At 44.6% G+C, this 23,011-nt stretch overlaps 1 protein-coding gene across 1 annotated transcript in view; it reads right to left on the reverse strand.

Moving 5' to 3' along the window:
* The window catches only part of LOC140425056 (ATP-binding cassette sub-family A member 13-like), a 505,398-nt gene that overhangs the window by 238,107 nt on the left and 244,280 nt on the right, over positions 1 to 23,011 (reverse strand). The window contains exons 21-23 of the mRNA XM_072508872.1: positions 18,719 to 18,795; positions 17,448 to 17,569; positions 13,554 to 13,742 (exon numbers count right to left, since the gene is read on the reverse strand). Coding sequence (XP_072364973.1) covers positions 13,554 to 13,742; positions 17,448 to 17,569; positions 18,719 to 18,795 — 388 coding nt within the window. The remainder of the gene's footprint in view (positions 1 to 13,553; positions 13,743 to 17,447; positions 17,570 to 18,718; positions 18,796 to 23,011) is intronic.

Here is a 23,011-nt window from a genome sequence, read left to right on the forward strand (position 1 = left end):
CTTAGTGTCCAAAGGGGTTGGGTGGGTTTACAGGTGGGGGTGGAGTTGAGGGCTTAAGTGGGGGTGCTCTTTCCAAGTGTTATGGGCCAGTGTTTAGAGAACGCCAAAGTATATCATGGAGTTCACCTGACCCACAACTTTTACTAGATTGTGGTATGGGGAGCACATGGCCCACTCTACAGGTGTGGTAGAGCAGATATGGAAAAGTATTTTTTAAAGCAAAACAATGTTTATTCTATGAACTCAAGTTAACCTTTTTAAAACATACAGGGAACATCTTAGCAACCATTAATTCAAATACAACCCCCAAAGAATACAACACTAAGTAATCCTTTAAACTTTCCTTTTAACATCCATAAGACTTAAAACACCTTTTACCAGAAGCACATTAGGTTCACATTCACGACTGAGAACATTTATAATTCTGAATTCACCAAATGATCAAGAGATAGTCGTTTGATGGCAGAGAGAACAGCAGTACACCTGCTTGGTCTGGCTTCAGCTCCAACACTGAAAACAAAACTAAAACACACCCTGCAGCAAACAGCCTAAAACAAAAGTGAAAAGCTGACAGACAGCCCAGCTCACCCACACTCTGACAACACTAATAAACATCCATTTCTTAAAGGTACATTTCTTAAACACCCATTTCTTAAAGGTACTCTCACATGACACCTCCCCCCCAAGAAAAAAAATAAATCATCAACTTCAAGATGGTTTCATTTTTCACCTTTTCACCATTCTTTAAGAAATTCACACAGTAAATATACTTTGTTCTTTCAAAAAACAACATGCAAACAGGTATAATAATATGGTCCATTTTTTTTCTGTTCTTCTTCCAACTGAACCCTTCCTGATTGACAGGCTCTTTGAACAAGAAGGTCTCTGCACGATCCGTCCATTTCTCTACGCCTCAGCATTTCTCTTTAAAGTCAGATACTTTAGTTCAATCTCATCGCAGAGTCCCTTGTAATTCCCCAAGACAGGAGCATTGGTTATCACAGCTTTCAGACCGTCAAATGCCTGTTGAAAGTCCGTTGTCCACTGAAATTTTTGACGTTTCTTCAGCAAGTCCATCAGTGGAGCCACCACGCTACAATCATTTTGCACAAATGTTCGATCAAATCCACTCATGCAAGAAATTATTTCCCTTTGTTATAGTTCGAGTAGTTTAGATGGGTCCTTTTTTGTCCAATGTGTGCAGGAGGGTTTCCTGACACAGTATGTAGATAGGCCAACGAGAGGCGAGGCCATATTGGATTTGGTACTGGGTAATGAACCAGGACAGGTGTTAGATTTGATGATAGTGACCACAATTCTATTACGTTTACATTAGTGATGGAAAGGGATAGGTATATACCGCAGGGCAAGAGTTATATCTGGGGAAAAGGCAATTATGATGCGATGAGGCAAGACTTAGGATTCATCGGATGGAGAGGAAAACTTCAGGGGATGGGCACAATGGAAATGTGGAGCTTGTTCAAGGAACAGCTACTGTGTGTCCTTGATAAGTATGTACCTGTCAGGCAGGGAGGAAGTGTTCGAGCGAGGGAACCGTGGTTTACGAAAGCAGTTGAAACACTTGTCAAGAGGAAGGAGGCTTATGTAAAGATGAGACGTGAAGGTTCAGTTAGAGCGCTCGAGAGTTACAAGTTAGCGAGGAAGGACCTAAAGAGAGAGCTAAGAAGAGCCAGGAGGGGACATGAGAAGTCTTTGGCAGGTAGGATCAAGGATAACCCTAAAGCTTTCTATTGATATGTCAGGAATAAAAGAATGACTAGGGTAAGAGAAGGGCCAGTCAAGGACAGTAGTGGGAAGTTGTGCGTGGAGTCCGAGGAGATAGGAGAGGTGCTAAATGAATATTTTTTGTCAGTATTCACACAGGAAAAAGACAATGTTGTCGAGGAGAATACTGAGATACAGGCTACTAGACTAGAAGGGCTTGAGGTTCATAAGGAGGAGGTGTTAGCAATTCTGGAAAGTGTGAAAATAGATAAGTCCCTTGGGCCGGATGGGATTTATCCTAGGATTCTCTGGGAAGCTAGGGAGGAGATTGCTGAGCCTTTGGCTTTGATCTTTAAGTCATCTTTGTCTACAGGAATAGTGCCAGAAGACTGGAGGATAGCAAATGTTGTCCCCTTGTTCAAGAAGGGGAGTAGAGACAACCCCGGTAACTATAGACCAGTGAGCCTTACTTCTGTTGTGGGCAAAGTCTTGGAAAGGTTTATAAGAGATAGGATGTATAATCGTCTGGAAAGGAATAATTTGATTAGAGATAGTCAACACGGTTTTGTGAAGGGTAGGTCGTGCCTCACAAACCTTATTGAGTTATTTGATCAGGTGACCAAGCAGGTGGATGAGGGTAAAGCAGTTGATGTGGTGTATATGGATTTCAGTAAAGCATTTGATAAGGTTCCCCACGGTAGGCTATTGCAGAAAATACGGAGGCATGGGATTCAGGGTGATTTAGCTGTTTGGATCAGAAATTGGCTAGCTGGAAGAAGACAAAGGGTGGTGGTTGATGGGAAATGTTCAGACTGGAGTCCACTTACTAGTGGTGTACCACAAGGATCTGTTTTGGGGCCACTGCTGTTTGTCATTTTTATAAATGACCTGGAGGAGGGTGTAGAAGGATGGGTGAGTAAATTTGCAGATGACACTAAAGTCGGTGGAGTTGTGGACAGTGCGGAAGGATGTTACAGAGGGACATGGATAAGCTGCAGAGCTGGGCTGAGAGGTGGCAAATGGAGTTTAATGCAGAAAAGTGTAAGGTGATTCATTTGGAAGAAATAACAGGAAGACGGAGTACTGGGCTAATGGTAGGATTCTTGGTAGTGTGGATGAGCAGAGAGATCTTGGTGTCCATGTACATAGATCCCTGAAAGTTGCCACCAGTTTGAGAGGGTTGTTTAGAAGGCGTACGGTGTGTTAGCTTTTATTGGTGGAGGGATTGAGTTTCAGAGCCATGAGGCCATGTTGCAGCTGTACAAAACTCTGGTGCGGCCGCATTTGGAGTATTGCGTGCAATTCTGGTCGCCGCATTATAGGAAGGATGTGGAAGCATTGGAAAGGGTGCAGAGGAGATTTACCAGAATGTTGCCTGGTATGGAGGGAAGATCTTATGAGGGAAGGCTGAGGGACTTGAGGCTGTTTTCATTAGAGAGAAGAAGGTTAAGTGGTGACTTAATTGAGGCATACAAGATGATCAGAGGATTAGATAGGGTGGACAGTGAGAGCCTTTTTCCTCGGATGGTGATGTCTAGCACGAGGGGACATAGCTTTAAATTGAGGGGAGATAGATATAGGACAGATGTCAGAGGTAGGTTCTTTACTCAGAGAGTAGTAGGGGCGCGGAATGCCCTGGATGCAACAGTAGTGGCCTCGCCAACACTAAGCGCATTCAAATGGTCATTGGATAGACATATGGATGATAAGGGAATAGTGTAAATGGGCTTTAGAGTGGTTTCACAGGTCGGCGCAACATCGAGGGCCAAAGGGCCTGTACTGCGCTGTAATGGTCTATGTTCTATGTTTGTCTCAAGCGTATCAAAAACTCCTCAATGAAAGTGACTTGGGCTTTTCCAAATTCACTTTTGGCTAGGTATACCACCAAACCCGCCCGCCTGAAGTCGATCAATTAACTCCACGAGATGTTTTACATGTTCTTTCCATGTCTGGCTGAAAATTACCAGATCGTCGATGTATATCGCACAATTGGGTAATCCTGAAACAACTTTGTTAGTTAACCGTTGAAATGTAGCTGGGGTGTTTTTCATGCCAAATGGCATAAATTTGAATTGGTAAATACCATCTGGAGTCACAAAAGCTGAAATCTCCTTCGCCCTTTCGGATAAAGGTACCTGCCAGTAACCAGCCAGTAACCAGTAGCCAGCTGCGAGGCAGAGGAGACCGTTTAAAAGGTCGCTGCCTGGGTGCGGTAAGTACTGATTAACAACTTACTTACCTTGCAGGCCCAGTCGATTTCAGCAGGAGCGGAGCAGGCTAGTCCATTTCAGCGGGGGCAGTGCGGAAGTGATTTCTGGGAGGTAAGTCTCTCCTTTAAATTTTTTTTCAAAAATTTTAGTGCTTAAGGTGGGAACAGGAAGTCGATCCGCGGACTTCTGGGAAGACCCTCACCAATAAATTCTGGTGGAGAGGAAACCCGAGACACTACACGTGTAGTGTCTCCCACCCGCCCTCCTCCTTTAACCTAATAATAAAACCCTTTGGTGTGAGGTAAGTACCATATTTTATTATTGTTATTAATATTTTTTTTTAATATAAAAAATTTAATTTAGTTGTTAGCCAGATCTTGGTAGAAAGTTAGAGGGATGGCAGGGAAAGGAGTGCAATGTTCCTCCTGCAGGATGTTTGAGGTGAGGGATGCCGTTAGTGACCCTGCTGATTTTACCTGCAGGAAGTGCTGCCATCTCCAGCTCCTCCAAGACCGAGTTAGGGAACTGGAGCTGGAGTTGGAAGAACTTCGGATCATTCGGGAGGCAGAGGGGGTCATAGATAGCAGCTTCAGGGAATTAGTTACACCAAAGATTGGAGATAGATGGGTAACTGTAAGAGGGACTGGGAAAAAGCAGTCAGTGCAGGAATCCCCTGCGGTCGTTCCCCTGAGAAACAAGTATACCGCTTTGGATACTTGTGGGGGGGACGGCTTACCAGGGGTAAGCCATGGGGTACGGGCCTCTGGCACGGAGTCTGACCCTGTTGCTCAGAAGGGAAGGGGGGAGAGGAGCAGAGCATTAGTAATTGGGGACTCTATAGTCAGGGGCACAGATAGGAGATTTTGTGGGAGCGTGAGAGACTCACGTTTGGTATGTTGCCTCCCAGGTGCAAGGGTACGTGATGTCTCGGATCGTGTTTTCCGGGTCCTTAAGGGGGAGGGGGAGCAGCCCCAAGTCGTGGTCCACATTGGCACTAACGACATAGGTAGGAAAGGGGATAAGGATGTCAGGCAGGCTTTCAGGGAGCTAGGATGGAAGCTCAGAACTAGAACAAACAGAGTTGTTATCTCTGGGTTGTTGCCCGTGCCACGTGATAGTGAGATGAGGAATAGGGAGAGAGAGCAATTAAACACGTGGCTACAGGGATGGTGCAGGCGGGAGGGATTCAGATTTCTGGATAACTGGGGCTCTTTCTGGGGAAGGTGGGACCTCTACAGACAGGATGGTCTACATCTGAACCTGCGGGGCACAAGTATCCTGGGGGGGAGATTTGTTAGTGCTCTTTGGGGGGGTTTAAACTAATGCAGCAGGGGCATGGGAACCTGGATTGTAGTTTTAGGGTAAGGGAGAATGAGAGTATAGAGGTCAGGAGCTCAGATTTGACGTCGCAAGAGGGGGCCAGTGTTCAAGTAGGTGGTTTGAAGTGTGTCTACTTCAATGCCAGGAGTATACGAAATAAGGTAGGGGAACTGGCAGCATGGGTTGGTACCTGGGACTTCGATGTTGTGGCCATTTCGGAGACATGGATAGAGCAGGGACAGGAATGGATGTTGCAGGTTCCGGGGTTTAGGTGTTTTAGTAAGCTCAGAGAAGGAGGCAAAAGAGGGGGAGGTGTGGCGCTGCTAGTCAAGAGCAGTATTACGGTGGCGGAGAGGATGCTAGATGGGGACTCATCTTCCGAGGTAGTATGGGCTGAGGTTAGAAACAGGAAAGGAGAGGTCACCCTGTTGGGAGTTTTCTATAGGCCTCCAAATAGTTCTAGGGATGTAGAGGAAAGGATGGCGAGGATGATCCTGGATAAGAGCGAAAGTAACAGGGTAGTTATTATGGGAGAGTTTAACTTTCCAAATATTGACTGGAAAAGATATAGTTCGAGTACATTAGATGGGTCGTTTTTTTGTACAGTGTGTGCAGGAGGGTTTCCTGACACAGTTTGTTGAGAGGCCAACAAGAGGCGAGGCCACATTGGATTTGGTTTTGGGTAATGAACCAGGCCAGGTGTTGGATTTGGAGGTAGGTGAGCACTTTGGGGACAGTGACCACAATTCGGTGACGTTTACGTTAAGGATGGAAAGGGATAAGTATACACCGCAGGGCAAGAGTTATAGCTGGGGGAAGGGAAATTATGATGCCATTAGACGTGACCTGGGGGGGATAAGGTGGAGAAGTAGGCTGTAAGCGTTGGACACACTGGATAAGTGGAGCTTGTTCAAGGATCAGCTACTGCGTGTTCTTGATAAGTATGTACCGGTCAGGCAGGGAGGAAGGTGCCGAGCGAGGGAACCGTGGTTTACCAAGGAAGTGGAATCTCTTGTTAAGAGGAAGAAGGAGGCCTATGTGAAGATGAGGTGTGAAGTTTCAGTTGGGGCGATGGATAGTTACAAGGTAGCGAGGAAGGATCTAAAGAGAGAGCTAAGACGAGCAAGGAGGGGACATGAGAAGTATTTGGCAGGAAGGATCAAGGAAAACCCAAAAGCTTTCTATAGGTATGTCAGGAATAAGCAAATGACTAGGGAAAGAGTAGGGCCAATCAAGGACAGGGATGGGAAGTTGTGTGTAGAGTCTGAAGAGATAGGCGAGATACTAAATGAATATTTTTTGTCAGTATTCACTCAGGAAAAAGATCATGTTGTGGAGGAGAATGCTGAGCTCCAGGTAAATAGATTAGATGGCATTGAGGTACGTAGGGAAGAGGTGTTGGCAATTCTGGACAGGCTGAAAATAGATAAGTCCCCGGGACCTGACGGGATTTATCCTAGGATTCTCTGGGAGGCCAGGGAAGAGATTGCTGGACCATTGGCTTTGATTTTTATGTCATCATTGGCTACAGGAATAGTGCCAGAGGACTGGAGGATAGCAAATGTGGTCCCTTTGTTCAAAAAGGGGAGCAGAGACAACCCCGGCAACTATAGACCGGTGAGCCTCACGTCTGTAGTGGGTAAAGTCTTGGAGGGGATTATAAGAGACAAGATTTATAATCATCTAGATAGGAATAATATGATCAGGGATAGTCAGCATGGCTTTGTGAAGGGTAGGTCATGCCTCACAAACCTTATCGAGTTCTTTGAGAAGGTGACTGAACAGGTAGACGAGGGTAGATCAGTTGATGTGGTGTATATGAATTTCAGCAAAGGGTTTGATAAGGTTCCCCATGGTAGGCTATTGAAGAAAATACAGAGGCTGGGGATTGAGGGTGATTTAGAGATGTGAATCAGAAATTGGCTAGCTGAAAGAAGACAGAGGGTGGTGGTTGATGGGAAATGTTCAGAATGGAGTTCAGTCACAAGTGGAGTACCACAAGGATCTGTTCTGGGGCCGTTGCTGTTTGTCATTTTTATCAATGATCTAGAGGAAGGCGCAGAAGGGTGGGTAAGTAAATTTGCAGACGATACTAAAGTCGGTGGTGTTGTCGATAGTGTGGAAGGAAGTAGCAGGTTACAGAGGGATATAGATAAGCTGCAGAGCTGGGCTGAGAGGTGGCAAATGGAGTTTAATGTAGAGAAGTGTGAGGTTATTCACTTTGGAAGGAATAACAGGAATGCGGAATATTTGGCTAATGGTAAAGTTCTTGGAAGTGTGGATGAGCAGAGGGATCTAGGTGTCCATGTACATAGATCCCTGAAAGTTGCCACCCAGGTTGATAGCGTGGTGAAGAAGGCCTTTGGAGTGTTGGCCTTTATTGGTAGAGGGATTGAGTTCCGGAGTCAGGAGGTCATGTTGCAGCTGTACAGAACTCTGGTACGGCCGCATTTGGAGTATTGCGTACAGTTCTGGTCACCGCATGATAGGAAGGACGTGGAGGCTTTGGAGCGGGTGCAGAGGAGATTTACCAGGATGTTGCCTGGTATGGAGGGAAAATCTTATGAGGAAAGGCTGATGGACTTGAGGTTGTTTTCGTTGGAGAGAGGAAGGTTAAGAGAAGACTTAATAGAGGCATACAAAATGATCAGGGGGTTGGATCGGGTGGACAGTGAGAGCCTTCTCCCGTGGATGGAAATGGCTGGCACGAGGGGACATAACTTTAAACTGAGGGGTAATAGATATAGGACAGAGGTCAGAGGTAGGTTCTTTATGCAAAGAGTAGTGAGGCCGTGGAATGCCCTACCTGCTACAGTAGTGAACTCGCAAACATTGAGGGCATTTAAAAGTTTATTGGATAAACATATGGATGATAATGGTATAGTGTAGGTTAGATGGCTTTTTGTTTCGGTGCAACATCGTGGGCCGAAGGGGCCTGTACTGCGCTGTATTGTTCTATGTTCTATGTTCTAACCTTTACGTAAATCCAGTTTGGAAATAAAAGCTGATTGTCCCACTTTCTCAATGCAATCCTCCAAACGTGAGATAGGATAAGAGTCCGTTCTTGTAACTGCATTAACCTTTCTATAGTCCACACACAACCGTTGGGTACCATCTGGTTTAGGTACCATCACTATGGGTGAGCTCCATTGGCTGAAACCCACTTCAATTATGCCATTTTTAAGCATACTCTCAATCTCTTTGTTAACCTGTGCCAATTTTAAAGTGTTAAGTCTATATGGATGTTGTTTGATTGGAACAGCATTTCCCACATCTACATCATGTATAGCCATTTTAGTACTTCCCAATTTATCTCGACAAACGTGCCCACGTGACATCAATAATTCTTTCAGGTCAGTCCATTTTTCCTCTGGAAGGTAACTCAACAATTTATCCCAATTTTTAAGAACATCCTTTTTTTCCAATTTAATTTGAGGTATGTCAAATTCCCAGTCATCTGGATTTGATTCATCACTTTGACTTAGAATCATTGAAACCTCTTCCTTTTCCTCTCCTTCCCTTTCAAAGTACCTTTTAAGCATATTCACATGATACACTCAGTGAGTCTTCCTTCTATCTGGTGTTTGTACGACATTATTCACTTCACTTAATTTCCTTTCAATCTGATACGGTCCACAAAGCCTAGCTTTTAAAGGTTAACCTACCACTGGTAACAATACTACAACTTCATCTCCACTGGCAAAACTACGAATTTTGGATTTCTTGTCCGCTACCTGTTTTATCACATTTTGTGCAACTTTTAAATGTTGTCCAGCCAATTCACCAGCTCTATTTAATCGTTCCCTAAAATTTGACACGTAATCCAATCATATAATTTCCGATTTCTCACTCACCAATTTTTCCTTAATCAATTTAAATGGTCCTCTTACTTCATGACCAAAAATTAGTTCAAAAGGACTAAATTTGGTTGACTCATTAGGTGCATCCCTTATTGCAAACAGTACGAATGGAATTCCTTTATCCCAATCCTCTGGATAATCTTTACAATAAGCCCTCAACATTGTCTTTAATGTCTGATGCCACCTTTCTGACGCTCCCTGCGATTCTGGGCGGTACGCAGTTGATTTAAATTGTTTTATTCCTAAGCTATCCATAACGTCTTTGAATAACCTTGAGGCAAAATTTGATCCTTGATCCGATTGTATTTCTGTGGGTAGTCCATATCTAGTAAAGAAGTTAAGTAACTCCTCCACAATCTTTTTAGCTGTAATATTACGTACTGGAATGGCCTCTGGAAACCTAGTAGACACATCCATTATAGTAAAAAGATATTGATTCCCACTTTTTATTTTCGGAAGCGGTCCTACGCAATCAATTAGGACCCTTGTAAAAGGTTCCTCAAATGCTGGAATGGTTATTAAGGGCAATGGTTTTATAACTGCTTGAGATTTCCCTATCACTTGACATGTGTGACATGATTGACAAAATTTAACTCCATCTTTTTGTAGTCCAGGCTAATGAAAATGTTTCTGGATGTTAGCTTGAGTTTTCCTTATTCCCAAATGACCTCCCACTGGTACCTCACGTGCAACTCGCAAGACCTCCTTTCTATACCCTACCAGCAATACTAATTGATGAACTTCTGCCCACTTTTCATCCGCCTGCATATGTAAAGGTCTCCATTTTCTCATCAAGACATCACTTTTACGGTAATAACACTCTGGTATACACTCAGATTCCTCTTCTGTGTATGCTTTATGATACATCCAGTTTATTTCTATATCTTTTTGTTGTAACTGCCAATTTTCCTGAACTAAAAATATCTGCCTCATCCTCCACCTGTTCTTATTCTTTTTCAACCATCTGATCAAAAATCGTTTCTGATAATTGCACTTGAACGTCATCTTCACTCTTTGATTTATCCTCTTGTACCTGTGACTTTGTGGCCTTGTTACTACACAATCCGAAAAAATCCCAGGATATTTGTTCTTCAACACTTCAGCTGACTGATTTTCCACTGGCTTATCGACCACAGTAGGCATCACTCTCACCTGCGATCCAGCTATATCATTACCCAAGATAAACTGTATTCCTGGACAAGATAGTTTATCTATTACTCCTACTACCACTTCACCACTCTTCACTGGACTTTCCAAACTTACCTTATACAATGGAACACTACTCCTCTCACCCTGAATTCCACATATTACCACCTTTTCTGGCAACATTCTTCACAAACTACATAACTCCTCATCGCTTACCATTAAAGATTGACTAGCTCCCATATCTCTTAAAATTGTGACAACTTTACCTACTCCTCCTGATACACATGAGTACCCACATGAGATCTTTAAAGAGATCTGGCACCTTCTTATCAATCACCTCTTGATCAGGCAATCTTTTGCACCTCTTTCGCTTCACTTGGGGTTTCCTTTACCACTCTAACAAACCCCACTGTCTTATCCTGTTTTACCACATCAGCCTTCCCAGTGCTTTTCTTCCACCACCAACACTGTGACTTTACATGGCCTAGTTTATTACAGAGAAAACATTTGAAACTTTTCATTTCTTTTCCACCCTCCTGGATTTCTTTTTTAATCTGAGGTACATTCTCCTTATTATCTCCCATCAGATCACCTTTACCTTTACCACTTGAGTATTTCTGATGTCCCCAGTTTCTATCCCTCACAGGCTGAAACTGATGTCGGAAACCAAGCTTTGATTTATGAACTAATTCATAATCATCTGCCATTTCTGCTGCTAATCGCGCAGTTTTAACCCTCTGCTCTTCCACATGAGTTCTCACTACATCAGGAATTGAATTTTTTAACTCCTCCAAAAGTATAATTTCTCTGAGAGCTTCACACGTTTGGTCTATTTTCAAAGCCCTTTTCCACCTATCAAAATTACTCTGTTTGATCCTTTCAAACTCCATGTATGTTTGATCAAATTCTTTCCTTAAATTTCTCAACCTTTGCCTGTAGGCTTCAGGCACCAGTTTATATACACCTAAGATGGATTTTTTCACCTCCTCATACGTCTCAGATATTTCCTCCTGTAGTGATGCAAACACTTCACTAGCCCTACCAACCAACTTTGTTTGAATCAGTAATACCCACATGTCCTGTGGCCATTTCATTTGTTTAGCCACCTTCTCAAATGAACTGAAAAAGGCTTCTACCTCCTTCTGATCAAACTTTGGCAATGCTTGGACATATTTAAATAGATCCCCACCAAGCCTTCGACTTTGGCGCTCTTTCTCACTATCCTCATCACTATCACCCAACTGTACGTTTCCCTTTACGTCTGCCAATTTTAACTGACTCTCATGTTTAATGGCCATTTTCTGAAGTTCAAACTCTCTCACTTTATCTTTTTCCCTGATCTGTATCTCCCTTTATCTTTGTTTTTGTTCTGCTAGGGCTAGGGCTGTTCTTTCTGTTCTCCTTTCTTCTCTCTCTTTTTCTTCTCTCTCTCTTTCCTTTTCCTCTCTCTCCCTTTCCTGTTCAAGCTGCTTTAATTCTTTCTCATGCTCCATTTGTTTAATTTGGAACTGAATTTTTGCCATTTCCAATGAGTCAAACTGTATCTCAGGCAACTTTAAATGCTTAGCCACCACCATAATTACCTCAACATTACCTGACAAAATGCAAAAAGTTAACTGCAATGTTTTTGCCAAATCTAACAGTCTGCATTTAGTCTCTGTCCGTAAGGTACAGCGTGTGACCGTCTCCACCGCCAAAAACTTCAGAGCCTCTGAAAGAACCATTGTCACAACACACTCCCTACTTAAATTAAAATACCACACCTAAAAAGCAACCACAATATGCTCATCCCTCACTGTCTTTAAGTTCACTAAACCAATCCAATAGATAGACTTTAATCCCGGAGGAGCCCCCAATTTGTTATGGGCCAGGGTTTAGAGAACTCCAAAGTGTACCATGGAGTTCACCTGACCCACAACTTTTACTAGATTGTGGTATGGGGAGCACACGACCCACTCTACGGGTATGGTAGAGCAGAAATGGACCAGTATTTTTTAAAGCAAAACAATGTTTATTCTATGAACTCAAGTTAACCTTTTTAAAACATACAGGGAACATCTTAGCAACCATTAATTCAAATGCAACCCCTAAAGAATATAACACTAAGTAATCCTTTAAGCTTTCCTTTTCACATCCATAAGACTTAAAACACCTTTTACCAGAGCACATTAGGTTCACATTCACTACTGAGAACATTTATAATTCTGAATTCACCAAATGATCAAGAGATAGTCTCTTGATGGCAGAGAGAACAGCAGTACACCTGCTTGGTCTGGCTACAGCTCCAACACTGAAAACGAAACTAAAACACATCCTGCAGAAAACAGCCTAAAACGAAAGTAAAAATCTGACAGACAGCCCAGCTCCACCCACACTCTGACATCACTAATAAACACCCATTTTTCAAAGGTACATTTCTTAAACACCCATTTCTTAAAGGTATTCTCACATGACACCAAGGGCCGGCACAGACTTGATGGACCTCCTTCTGCAATGTAAATTCTACGTCTATGTCTAAGATTCATCAATCTGTTATGGAGTTAAACAAAAGTGATGGGCGAATGGGTTCCTTAAGTTCTATAAGGTTCTATGATTCTATGTATGAACTACATGGTGATATCAGTAACAATATGTACAATTTTCCTCCTCCACCAAGGCCTGAGAATTCCCCCACCAGACCTGTGAAAGTGACTCAGTTCCTGGATCACCCATCCTAGGTCTTCTTCTCTCCCGGTCAAGGATTTGGACCTCTTTTTCCCTTTATTCGTTCATGGGATGTGGGCGTCGTTGGCTGGGCCATCCCTGAGGGCATTTAAGAATCAACCTCATTGCTGTGGGTCTGGAGTCACATGTAGGCCAGACCAGGTAAGGATGACAGATTTTCCTCCCTGAAGGACATTAGTCAACCAAATGGGTTTCACGACAATCGACAATGGTTTCATGGTCGTCATTAGACTTTTAATTCCAGATTATTATTGAATTTAAATTCCACCGTCTGTCATTTAGTCTGGCTTTCAGATGGGGAACCGGTTCGTAACATCACACACACACAGCCAAAACTCAGCAGCAAGCAGTGTAACCCTGACTTCCTGTTTTCCCCAGGCTCGATAGGTACCCCTCACTTCTGGCTGGCCAAGGAGTTAAAACTCTCCCCAGGCTTTCTACTGTGAACCAGAAGTGAAGGAAGTGACAAGGTAGCTTATAATTCCTGCACAGAAATGGCAAAAGGGAGAAAGAATGATTGGAAGAACAGAAAACATAGGAAAATAAAATTAAATCTACGTTGCTTTACCTTATAAGTGAGGCACCTGAAATCGATGTTCTGGATGATTGTTACAGTAAGACTATAACTTTGCCAAGGAGACAGGGAACACAGTTCAGTTGTCACTGATGAAATATTTCGGTTGCCTGAAAGTGACAGTATTTGTGCCAGGCTTGCCTCATTACAACGGTCTACTGTGGTAATTAGACCTTGAATTAACTATAAAAAGAAACATCCATCATCAATATCAACATTAATAATTAATTGATATCTCATATCAATGAGAATATAACTAAGAGATGCAAAAACAAAATATTGTAAACCACTCTAGATACTTTATCATCCTTAATGTCACATGAAATTGAACTTTGCAACATTAAGATTATTTAAAATTTTCAGCAATTGGAAATTAAAAAGTACTCTAAAATGCTATGGAATTGCTTGAAATCAAAAGGTAGAGTAGACCCTGGACTTTCAGATATTACCAAGGTCTTGCATTATTATCTCAGATATATCAGAGCAACCTAGGTTTGGCCCTGTTGAGACAATTTTGTATTTTAAATTAATTTTTGTTAACAATTTAGATTCTCATTACATTTTATTCAAAGGCTCATGGCCACTTATTCATCAACTGTATGTCACTCTATGTTTGTAGTTTGAAACAAGACAACCTCAGAGTTATAAAATAGAACCATTTGATCTTATGCCTAACCATCAGTCCAAGAGAGCCTGTGTGTAGCATGCTGACCTTTGAATTGAAGTCTATAAAAGATACTGTACGTTATGTCAAAACTCAGCCCTAACCTCATGCATTTTTTGATTCTAACAAAATAATTGTCAAAGTTCTTGGACTGAAATCAGTGTTCTGTTATTTAAATGGATCCTTGGGTTCTCAGAGGAAACATTATTTGATTGACAGCTCACGCTCTCTGCAGTCGATTGTTTGTTGACATAAGTTAGTGATTTTAAAGGTTTGTAGTTTGTGGTTTTTGAAACATCGAAGAGTCTGACATTTTTATTAGCCTGTCCAGACATTTTCATAGAACATAGAACATAGAAAATACAGCACAGAACAGGCCCTTCGGCCCACGATGTTGTGCCGAACCTTTGTCCTAGATTAATCATAGATTATCATTGAATTTACAGTGAATTTAACTTTTTATAGTTAATTTTCTTTCAAGCATTGGGAAATTTGATCAAAGCATTACATTTTTTAAAGCTATATTTACACATCCCAATTTACGTGGTGATGTTCATTGATTCCAGAAAGGACAAAGTGGGTCAATGTGCATGTAAATACCAGAGCTTAGCATAGGGGGCATGAGGAGTTGGAGGGCAGGGGTTGAAGGGCAGAGCTTTGCATAAGGGGAATTAGAGGACGTAGGTGGTGTGTGTAAAGGCACAGCAATTTATGGCGGCATGAGGGGTGTGATGAAGTGGGTTTGGGACAAAATCCCCCAATACTGAGGTGGGCCTTTTAAGCATACCACCTCAGCATGCAGCTGCCCTTGTAGTTGCCTCCAAATTTCTTCTAGAAAGGCTGGCTCAATTCCAGCTCGCACCGCCTCCAGCAATGAAAATTCCACATTGGTGGACAACTTCACTTGAGGTAGGCAAGCTGAGTTGGAAATTTTCTAGACTCACCTGACCACCTACCACCTTAAGGATGACTATCCAGGCCCCAAAGTCTATGAAGACCTGAGAGAGAGGTCACATGATTCAGCTCTTGGATATAAACATGAACTGGAATTTTGCCCTACTGGGGCAACAATGTTATCCATTTCTATTTCTTCTGAAACCTCTCTCACCAAAGCTGATCTGTTTGTCATTTGAAAAATCCAGCAGAGGACCTTACACAAGCAAATCAAGAATTCTTAAAGGAGAATTCCACATCAACACTGCTGTGTCTAATGAGAAACCACAGGAATCGGCAGCTGCTGTGCACTGGGCCCTTCAGATGTAAACATGTACTGGACATTCTGTGAATTAGTTATTATCTTTTTCTTTATATAAATTTTTCTTTTCCCAATTAAGGGGCAATTTAGCATGGCCAATCCACCCAGCCTGCACATCTTTGGGTTGTGGAGGTGAAACCTACACAAACGCAGGGAGAACGTGCAAACTCCACACGGACAGTGACCCAGGGCTGGGATCGAACCCGGGTCCTCGGCGGCGTGAGGCAACAGTGCTAACCAGTGCGTCTCCGTGATGCCCCTGAATTAGTTATTTTCTTCTGAATTTACTTGTTACTTGGCCAAGTTTTAATATCTGGTACTCTGCAGAGTTTTACTCCTTTTTCAATCCCGTTATGGCCGCAAAATATCTTGAGTGACCATAACGGGATTTGCGTCAACAAGATCTGAATTTGAGCTTCCCCCCGCCCCCCCCCCTCCTCAAATTGGTGACATGAGACTTGATTTCCATAATTTTAAACACATTAACATCTACTTACCAATCTTGACACCATAACGTCGGCCCAAACCTTATCCTCCTACCCATCCAGTGTGACGTCACATTGGAGCCAGTCGCTGCTGGTTTTCAAAAACGAAAACCATATGCGATGACCAGACTGAAGATGCAGAGGTGAGTGTGCCCCTGGGTGCTGAGGGACGTGGCTGGGCAGTGCCAGGTTGACAGTGCCAGGATGGGCCCGCTGTGAAACCGCATTGGAGATTCCCCTGATGTGTGTGTGTGTGTGTGTGTGTGTGGGGAGGGGGGAGAATCGACGTTTGCTAGAACATGCATTGGGGTTAGGGGGGGCAGAGACTGTGAAGTGGTGTGGGGTTGGTGTCAGTGAGGTGGGTGGTGCCCTGATGCCAGCAGAGGTGGGTGGGGGGGTCACCTTGATTCATGCGCCATGGGGGTTCCCTGATCTTTGAGTGGTGGGGTTACACTTCATGGTGTGAGGGTTAATAATAATCTTTTATTGTCACAAGTATGAAGAAACTGTGAAAAGCCTCTAGGGGGTTGGGGGGCTGTTCGATGAGGGGCAGGGGTGCATATCTTCGAGGGGAATGGGGGTCCTGATGTCCCTGTGGGGGAGGGAGGACTGTTCCGATGTCCATGCAGGGATCTTTCAATTAACATTGCGATCGGGGCACCTTATCGTGACTTTGCTGGTGTGTTTCGGCCCTCCCCAAACTGGCTGTGCGATTCTCACTACCACTTTGAAATTGTGCAGAGTGCTGTTTAATCAGGCGAGAAATGGCATCTGTGAAACCAATGAGTTTCACACAGCTTTTCTTGTCTGCTTCAGCACTTTGTGCAATTTTGGGAATATTCCACCCACAGAATCCCTGGAGCCAGAGCACTTGTCCCTCAGCACCCGGGGGCTTTACTTGTCTCTGCAGCCCCAGTGCACTTCTGGTTTTTGTTTTTGAAATCAAGTCTCACTTCACCAGTTTGGCGGGGCTGGGTGGGGGAGGGGGGGGGAGGGGGGGAGGAGGGGGAGGAGAGCTCAAATTGCGAAAACTGGCGCAAATCCCATTATGGTCCTCTCAAGTGATTGTGTGGCCAGAACGGGACTTGCGCCCGCGGCGAACGGGCCCGCTGAATTCTACCCTTATGTGTGAAATTATTTGCATTAGGGTGTATTTGAATATATTTGTACATTTTAATCTTTCTGCTAATAATCCACGTATCTTTACATTTTAGAAATAAAATGAACTCTTAAATTTTTAACTTAAGGCTTACTTCCCACACTGAGCTGTATCCATTATATATTAAATTGGCAATATCACCTCCTGCTTAAATTCAAACCCGATTATAACCAAGGTGGAACTCAATGGGGGTTTACAAAATGTTACCTGCAAATAATTTGCTTCTTATTTTACTGAAATTGGTGGCCAATCTATCCTATACCTAACCCGATATTTCCAGTTAGAAAACAGTGGCTGCATCCAGACTAGCAACTCTTGAAGATACCTTTGAGAAAGTCAAGTTTGCCTTCAGTAATAAATCAATGGCTTCCGATGAGAGGTTGTTGATCTGCCGCAATTGCATTTTCAACATTGTGATGTTTGGCACACAGTTCTCTAGTGGTAAACCTATCCAAAATAATCAAATACAAATGAATTAATCTCTTATAAGATTGACGGTAACATAATATAAGATTGAAAGTAACATCAATCATGTAAATATTCGGTTAAAAATAAAGATGGTGCTGGAATAATTGTCGTGCAGCCAAAATAGTAATAAGTTGAACAAAATTCACTTTTACTTTACTAAAGGATCATCCACCTCAGAAGTGCCCATTATATACTTTATGGACATCCATTTATTAACTAGGGTTTAATATTCATAAGCATTAACAACTGTGATCTTCTAATTCTGTTAACTATGCAAGATTTGTTCTATTTTTAAGAAAGTATTACATTTGGTTTGGCTAAGAATATCTAATGATTATAGCATTAGTCTAGTAAGTCAAATGAAAAGAAATTGTAAATATAATCAGATCCACATAAAATACTGAAAATGAAACAAATGGATTGCTGTTACTGTAGTAGCAGTAAGGAGTCACTGGTTGGAAACATAACAGCACTATTAGTGTACCTAGATCAGATGGACAGCGGATTAAGGGCAATTAAGGATTGGCCTCACCAGCAACGCTCACATCCCTTGAAATATTTTTAAAACTTGACAATCGGAAGGATAAAAATATCTAATTCTGAGTATTTTCATCTCTGAGCAGTATATTTCCATTAACCACACAGATAAATATCTTCAAAATGTTTCTGTTAATTTCTGTTTGTTTTCAGCATGGTTTGAACTCATTCCTGTCAGCTCTGCCCAAGCTTTTCATCACAGTTACTGTATTAGTCCTGAAGACATTTGCCACACGTTCACCTTTACACAATAAAAAATTATATTGGCTTAATTTTTACAGTCACTGGCAAAGGAATGATACTCACCATTCACTGAGCTGATAGTTTCTGACAAAGCTATCACAGGCTTTTGCCCATTATTTTGCTCTAACCCACATCTGATCGATGCAGCCCCTCTACAGGGCATTTGTAGCGTCTTAAACAAAGCAAGAGGCAAAAAAGGCTCTTCAATCAAATACTTAATTCTAACGGTGATTGATTTTGGCCTCACTGCTATTATCAATGCAAAACCCAGGAAATGTTAACGTGCAGTTGCTGAACCCATCTTTCAAACAGGCAGTGCCAGTTTCTGGTAGATTGTGGAAAATTTACCTTGAAATGTTCCAATGCTCTCAAGTACAGTTACAAAGGTGCTATTTGGATAAACTGTTGCTGCAGCAAATTCACACCTGGAAAACAAGAAAATTAAAAAATACTAAATGGTAGCTGATATGGAATATTGTCCTGTGATTATACCCTATCCATGAGGTGATTTTGAGGTCAATTGCTGTAAGGTTGCAAGACACTATTAAGAAGCCTTAAGAAACAAACCGACAGAACCTCAAATATGCCACCTATATTAAGCTAATGTTTTAATGCCCAAGAATTCCTTTCGGTTACAGAAGATTTTGAAGCACCTGTGAGGTTCCATAAAGACTTTACTGTATAGTGTTGATTAATTGCGAATCTTCATATGCTTTTGGACAAGTATTCCTATTTATTACCATTTGTTTTCAGACCTAATATATACCATGAATGTGTTCTTCAAGCGTAAAACTGTGTAACTCCAAAGTCTCAAAGTCCTCAGGGCAAGCATTGTGGTACTTACCATCCTAACTTTTTAATGGTCAAGAAAATGGCATTAGTGTTGTGAACATGAGAAAAAAGAAAAGACTAAACACTACTGCATAAAAGACACCAGGGGCTGGATTGTTCTGCCCCGCTCGCTGCCATATCACTACAGATGGGACACGAAACATGTAAAGATCTATTGACCTTGGGGGGGTATTTCCGGTCACCGGGCGGGTGCGCCCAGAGAATCCCGCCCTAGATTTCAGATAGAGTAGCTTTGATTTATTTATTCATTCACAGGTTGTGGGTGTGATGCATGATCAATGACCACTAAAGCGAGGTTGTAGTCCAACTGAAGGCTTTAATAAGCTAGATGTTTCCCCCAGCAGCTCAGGTACAGAATGAAGTGTGCTGGGGTGGCACGGGCTCTTATACCCCGCCTAGCAGGGTGGAGCTGCCATACAGCTTGACCAACAGGAAGCATACAATTTCTACCAATGGTGTTCCAGCATTACCAGGTACCGTAATACCTCTACTACCACATTCACCCCCTGTTAAAAAAGAGTCCGACGAGGGTGGTGGCCTGATACTACAAACATGGCAACGTGGTAGAATTAGTTATGGAGGAACCGTAATACCTCCGTATAGCGTTTTGTAACTATTTACAATTCTAGTAACTATTTACAATTTATGGTTTAAATTTACAATTTAAAATGAAGCAATTAGTCGATCAGGAGCCCTGGTCGTCCTCTGTGATCGTCGGAGCTTCGGTGGTGACTCTGGTGGAGGCTCGGGCGACTGTGACTCCGGGAGCGTGGCCTCGGTCTCTGAGGCAGCTTTGACACCCCTCGACGGCACTGGTGGGGAAAACAGTTGACCTGGGAAGGGAGCGCCTGCGAGGTTCGTCGGTGGGTGGGGGGCCTAGACGGGGCCGGCGGAAGGACCGATCATCCTGTAAGGTGCCCTGGTGGAGGGGAGGGTGGGACTGGTGGCTGGGGTGTGCGTGGGGCTCCGGCGGGCAGCAGGTCTCGTAGGGAGACTGTATCTTGTCGACCGTCGGGTTATGCCACGTAGGCATACTGGATGTTAGCCTGGAGAAGATGGACCCTCTCGACCAATGGGTCCGACTTGTGCGCCCGCATGTGATTTCGGAGCATGATAGGTCCGGGAGCTGCCAGCCAGGTCGGGAGTGAGGTCCCAGAGGAGGACTTCCTGGAGAAGACAAGCAGACGTTCGTGATGTGTCTGGTTGGTTGTGGTACAAAGCAGTGACTGGATGGAGTGGAGGGCATCTGGGAAGACTTCCTGCCAGCGGGAGACTGGTAGCACCCCCTATCACTATGTATGTAGGCGGGGAACCCGAACAGTGCAAAGATGCTATGGAGGGCCTTGATGATGGTGGTTGCGGTCATGTCAGGGCAGGGGATGGCGAATGGGAACCGGGAGTACTCGTCAATCACGTTCAGGAAGTAAGTGTTGCTGTCGGTGGAGGGGCGGGGGCCTTTGAGGTCCATGCTGAGGCGTTCAAAGGGACGGGAAGCCCTTATCAGGTGCGCTTTCTCTGGCCGGTAGAAGTGCGGTTTGCACTCAGCGCAGATTTGGCAGTCCCTAGTGGCTGGCCTGACCTCCTTGATGGAGTAGGGCAGGTTGCGGGTCTTGATAAAGTGGAAAAAGCGGGTGACCCCCGGGTGGCAGAGGTCCTCGTGGAGGGCTCGGAGGCGGTCCACTTGTGCGGTGGCACATGTGCCGTGGGACAGGGCATCAGGAGGCTCGTTTAGCTTCCCGGGATGATACAAGATCTCGTAGTTGTAGGTGGAGAGTTCGATCCTCCACCGCAAAATCTTATCGTTTTTTATCTTGCCCCGCTGTGCATTATCGAACATGAAAGCAACCGACCGTTGGTCAGTGAGGAGAGTCAATCTCCTGCCGGCCAGGTAATGCCTCTAATGTCGCACAGCTTCTACTATGGCCCGGGCCTCCTTTTCGACTGAGGAGTGGCGGATTTTGGATGCATGGAGGGTACGTGAGAAGAAGGCCACGGGCCTGCCCGCTTGGTTGAGGGTGGCCGCCAGAGCTACGTCAGGCGCGTCGCTCTCGAACTGGAAAGGGAGGGACTCGTCAATGGCATGCATCGTGGCCTTTGCAATGTCCGTTTTGATGCGGCTGATGGCCTGGCGGGCCTCTATCGACAGGAGAAAAGCTGTGAATTGGATCAGGGGACGGGCCTTGTCCGCATAGTTGGGGACCCACTAGGCGTAGTAACTGAAAAACCCTAGGCAGCGCTCCAGGGCCTTGGAGCAGTGAGGGAGGGGGAACTCCATAAGGGGGCGCATGCACTCAGGGTCTGGGCCTATAACTCCATTTTGCACTACGTAGCCGAGGATGGCTAGGTGGTCGGTGCTAAACACGCATTTATCCTTGTTGTATGTAAGGCTAAGGATCTTTGCGGTCTGGAGGAATTTTCAGAAGTTGGTGTCGTGGTTCTGCTGGTCGTGGCCGCAGATGGTGACATTATCGAGATACGGGAATATTGCTCGTAAACCGTACAAATCAACCATTCAGTCCATCTCGCGCTGGAAGACTGAGACCCCGTTGGTGACACCGAAGGGAACCATTAAAAAGTGATAGAGCCACCCATCTGCCTCGAAAGCAGTGAATTTACAGTCACTAGTGCGGATGGGGAGCTGGTGGTAGGCAGACTTAAGATCCACCATGGAGAAGACCTTGTAATGCGCAATCCTGTTTACCAGGTCGGATATGCGGGGGAGAGGGTACGCGTCCAGCTGCGTAAACCTGTTGATGGTCTGACTGTAGTCGATGACCATCCTAAGCTTCTCCACGGTCTTTACCACCACTACTTGAGCTCTCCAGGGACTGTTGCTAGCTTCAATGACTCCTTCCCTCAGTAGCCTTTGGATCTCTGACCTGATAAAGATCCGATCCTTGGCACTGTACCATCTGCTCCTGGTGGCGACGGGTTTGCAATCCGGGGTGAGGTTCGCAAACAGGGAAGGCGAGTCGACCCTAAGGGTCGCGAGGCCGTAGACAGTGAGGGGGGGGGGGGGGGTATAGGGCTGCCTAATTTGAAAGTTAGACTTTGGAGATTACACTGGAAGTCCAAACGTAGGAGTGTGGCCGCGCAGAGGTGGGGAAGGACGTAGAGCCGGTAATTTTTGAACTCCCTTCCCTGGACTGTGAGGTTTGCTACACAAAACCCCTTCATCTCTAATGAGTGGGAACTGGAGGCCAGGGAGATTTTTTGATTAACGGGGTGGACGTGGAGAGAGCAGCGCCTTACCGTGTCGGGGTGTATGAAGCTCTCCGTGCTCCCAGAGTCGATTAGGCAGGACGTCCCGTGCCCGTTGATAAATACTGTCGTTGGAGCAGTTGAGAGTGTTCGAGGCCGGGACTGATCCAGAGTCACCGAGGCTAATCGCAGCAGTTGAGTGTTCTCTTCGGGCAGCGTGTGGTCAGCCGAGCTGGGGTCCTGCGGGTCCATCCAAGATGGCGGCTCCCATTGGTCGCACATGGCTGGGGGTGCACAAAATGGCGGCGCCCATCCACCTAACGTGGCGTCCGCGGGACAAGAGTAGGGGGCCGCACGTGGCCCTGGAGTAGGAAGATGGCGGCGCCCGCTGGCCGCACGGGGTTTGTGGAGAGGTTTGTGGTGGCGGTCCGCATTCGCCGCCGGAGACCGCGGCAACCGCCCGTCCTGGCATACCACCACGAAATGGCCCTTTTCACCGCATCCCTTGCAGGTGGATGCGCGGGCCGGGCAGCGCTGGCGGGGGTACCCGGGGTTGCCAGGCCCCGTTACAGCACAAGCATGTGGGGG

This window comes from Scyliorhinus torazame, chromosome 6, assembly GCF_047496885.1.
Source record: "Scyliorhinus torazame isolate Kashiwa2021f chromosome 6, sScyTor2.1, whole genome shotgun sequence".
Taxonomy (NCBI): domain Eukaryota; kingdom Metazoa; phylum Chordata; class Chondrichthyes; order Carcharhiniformes; family Scyliorhinidae; genus Scyliorhinus; species Scyliorhinus torazame.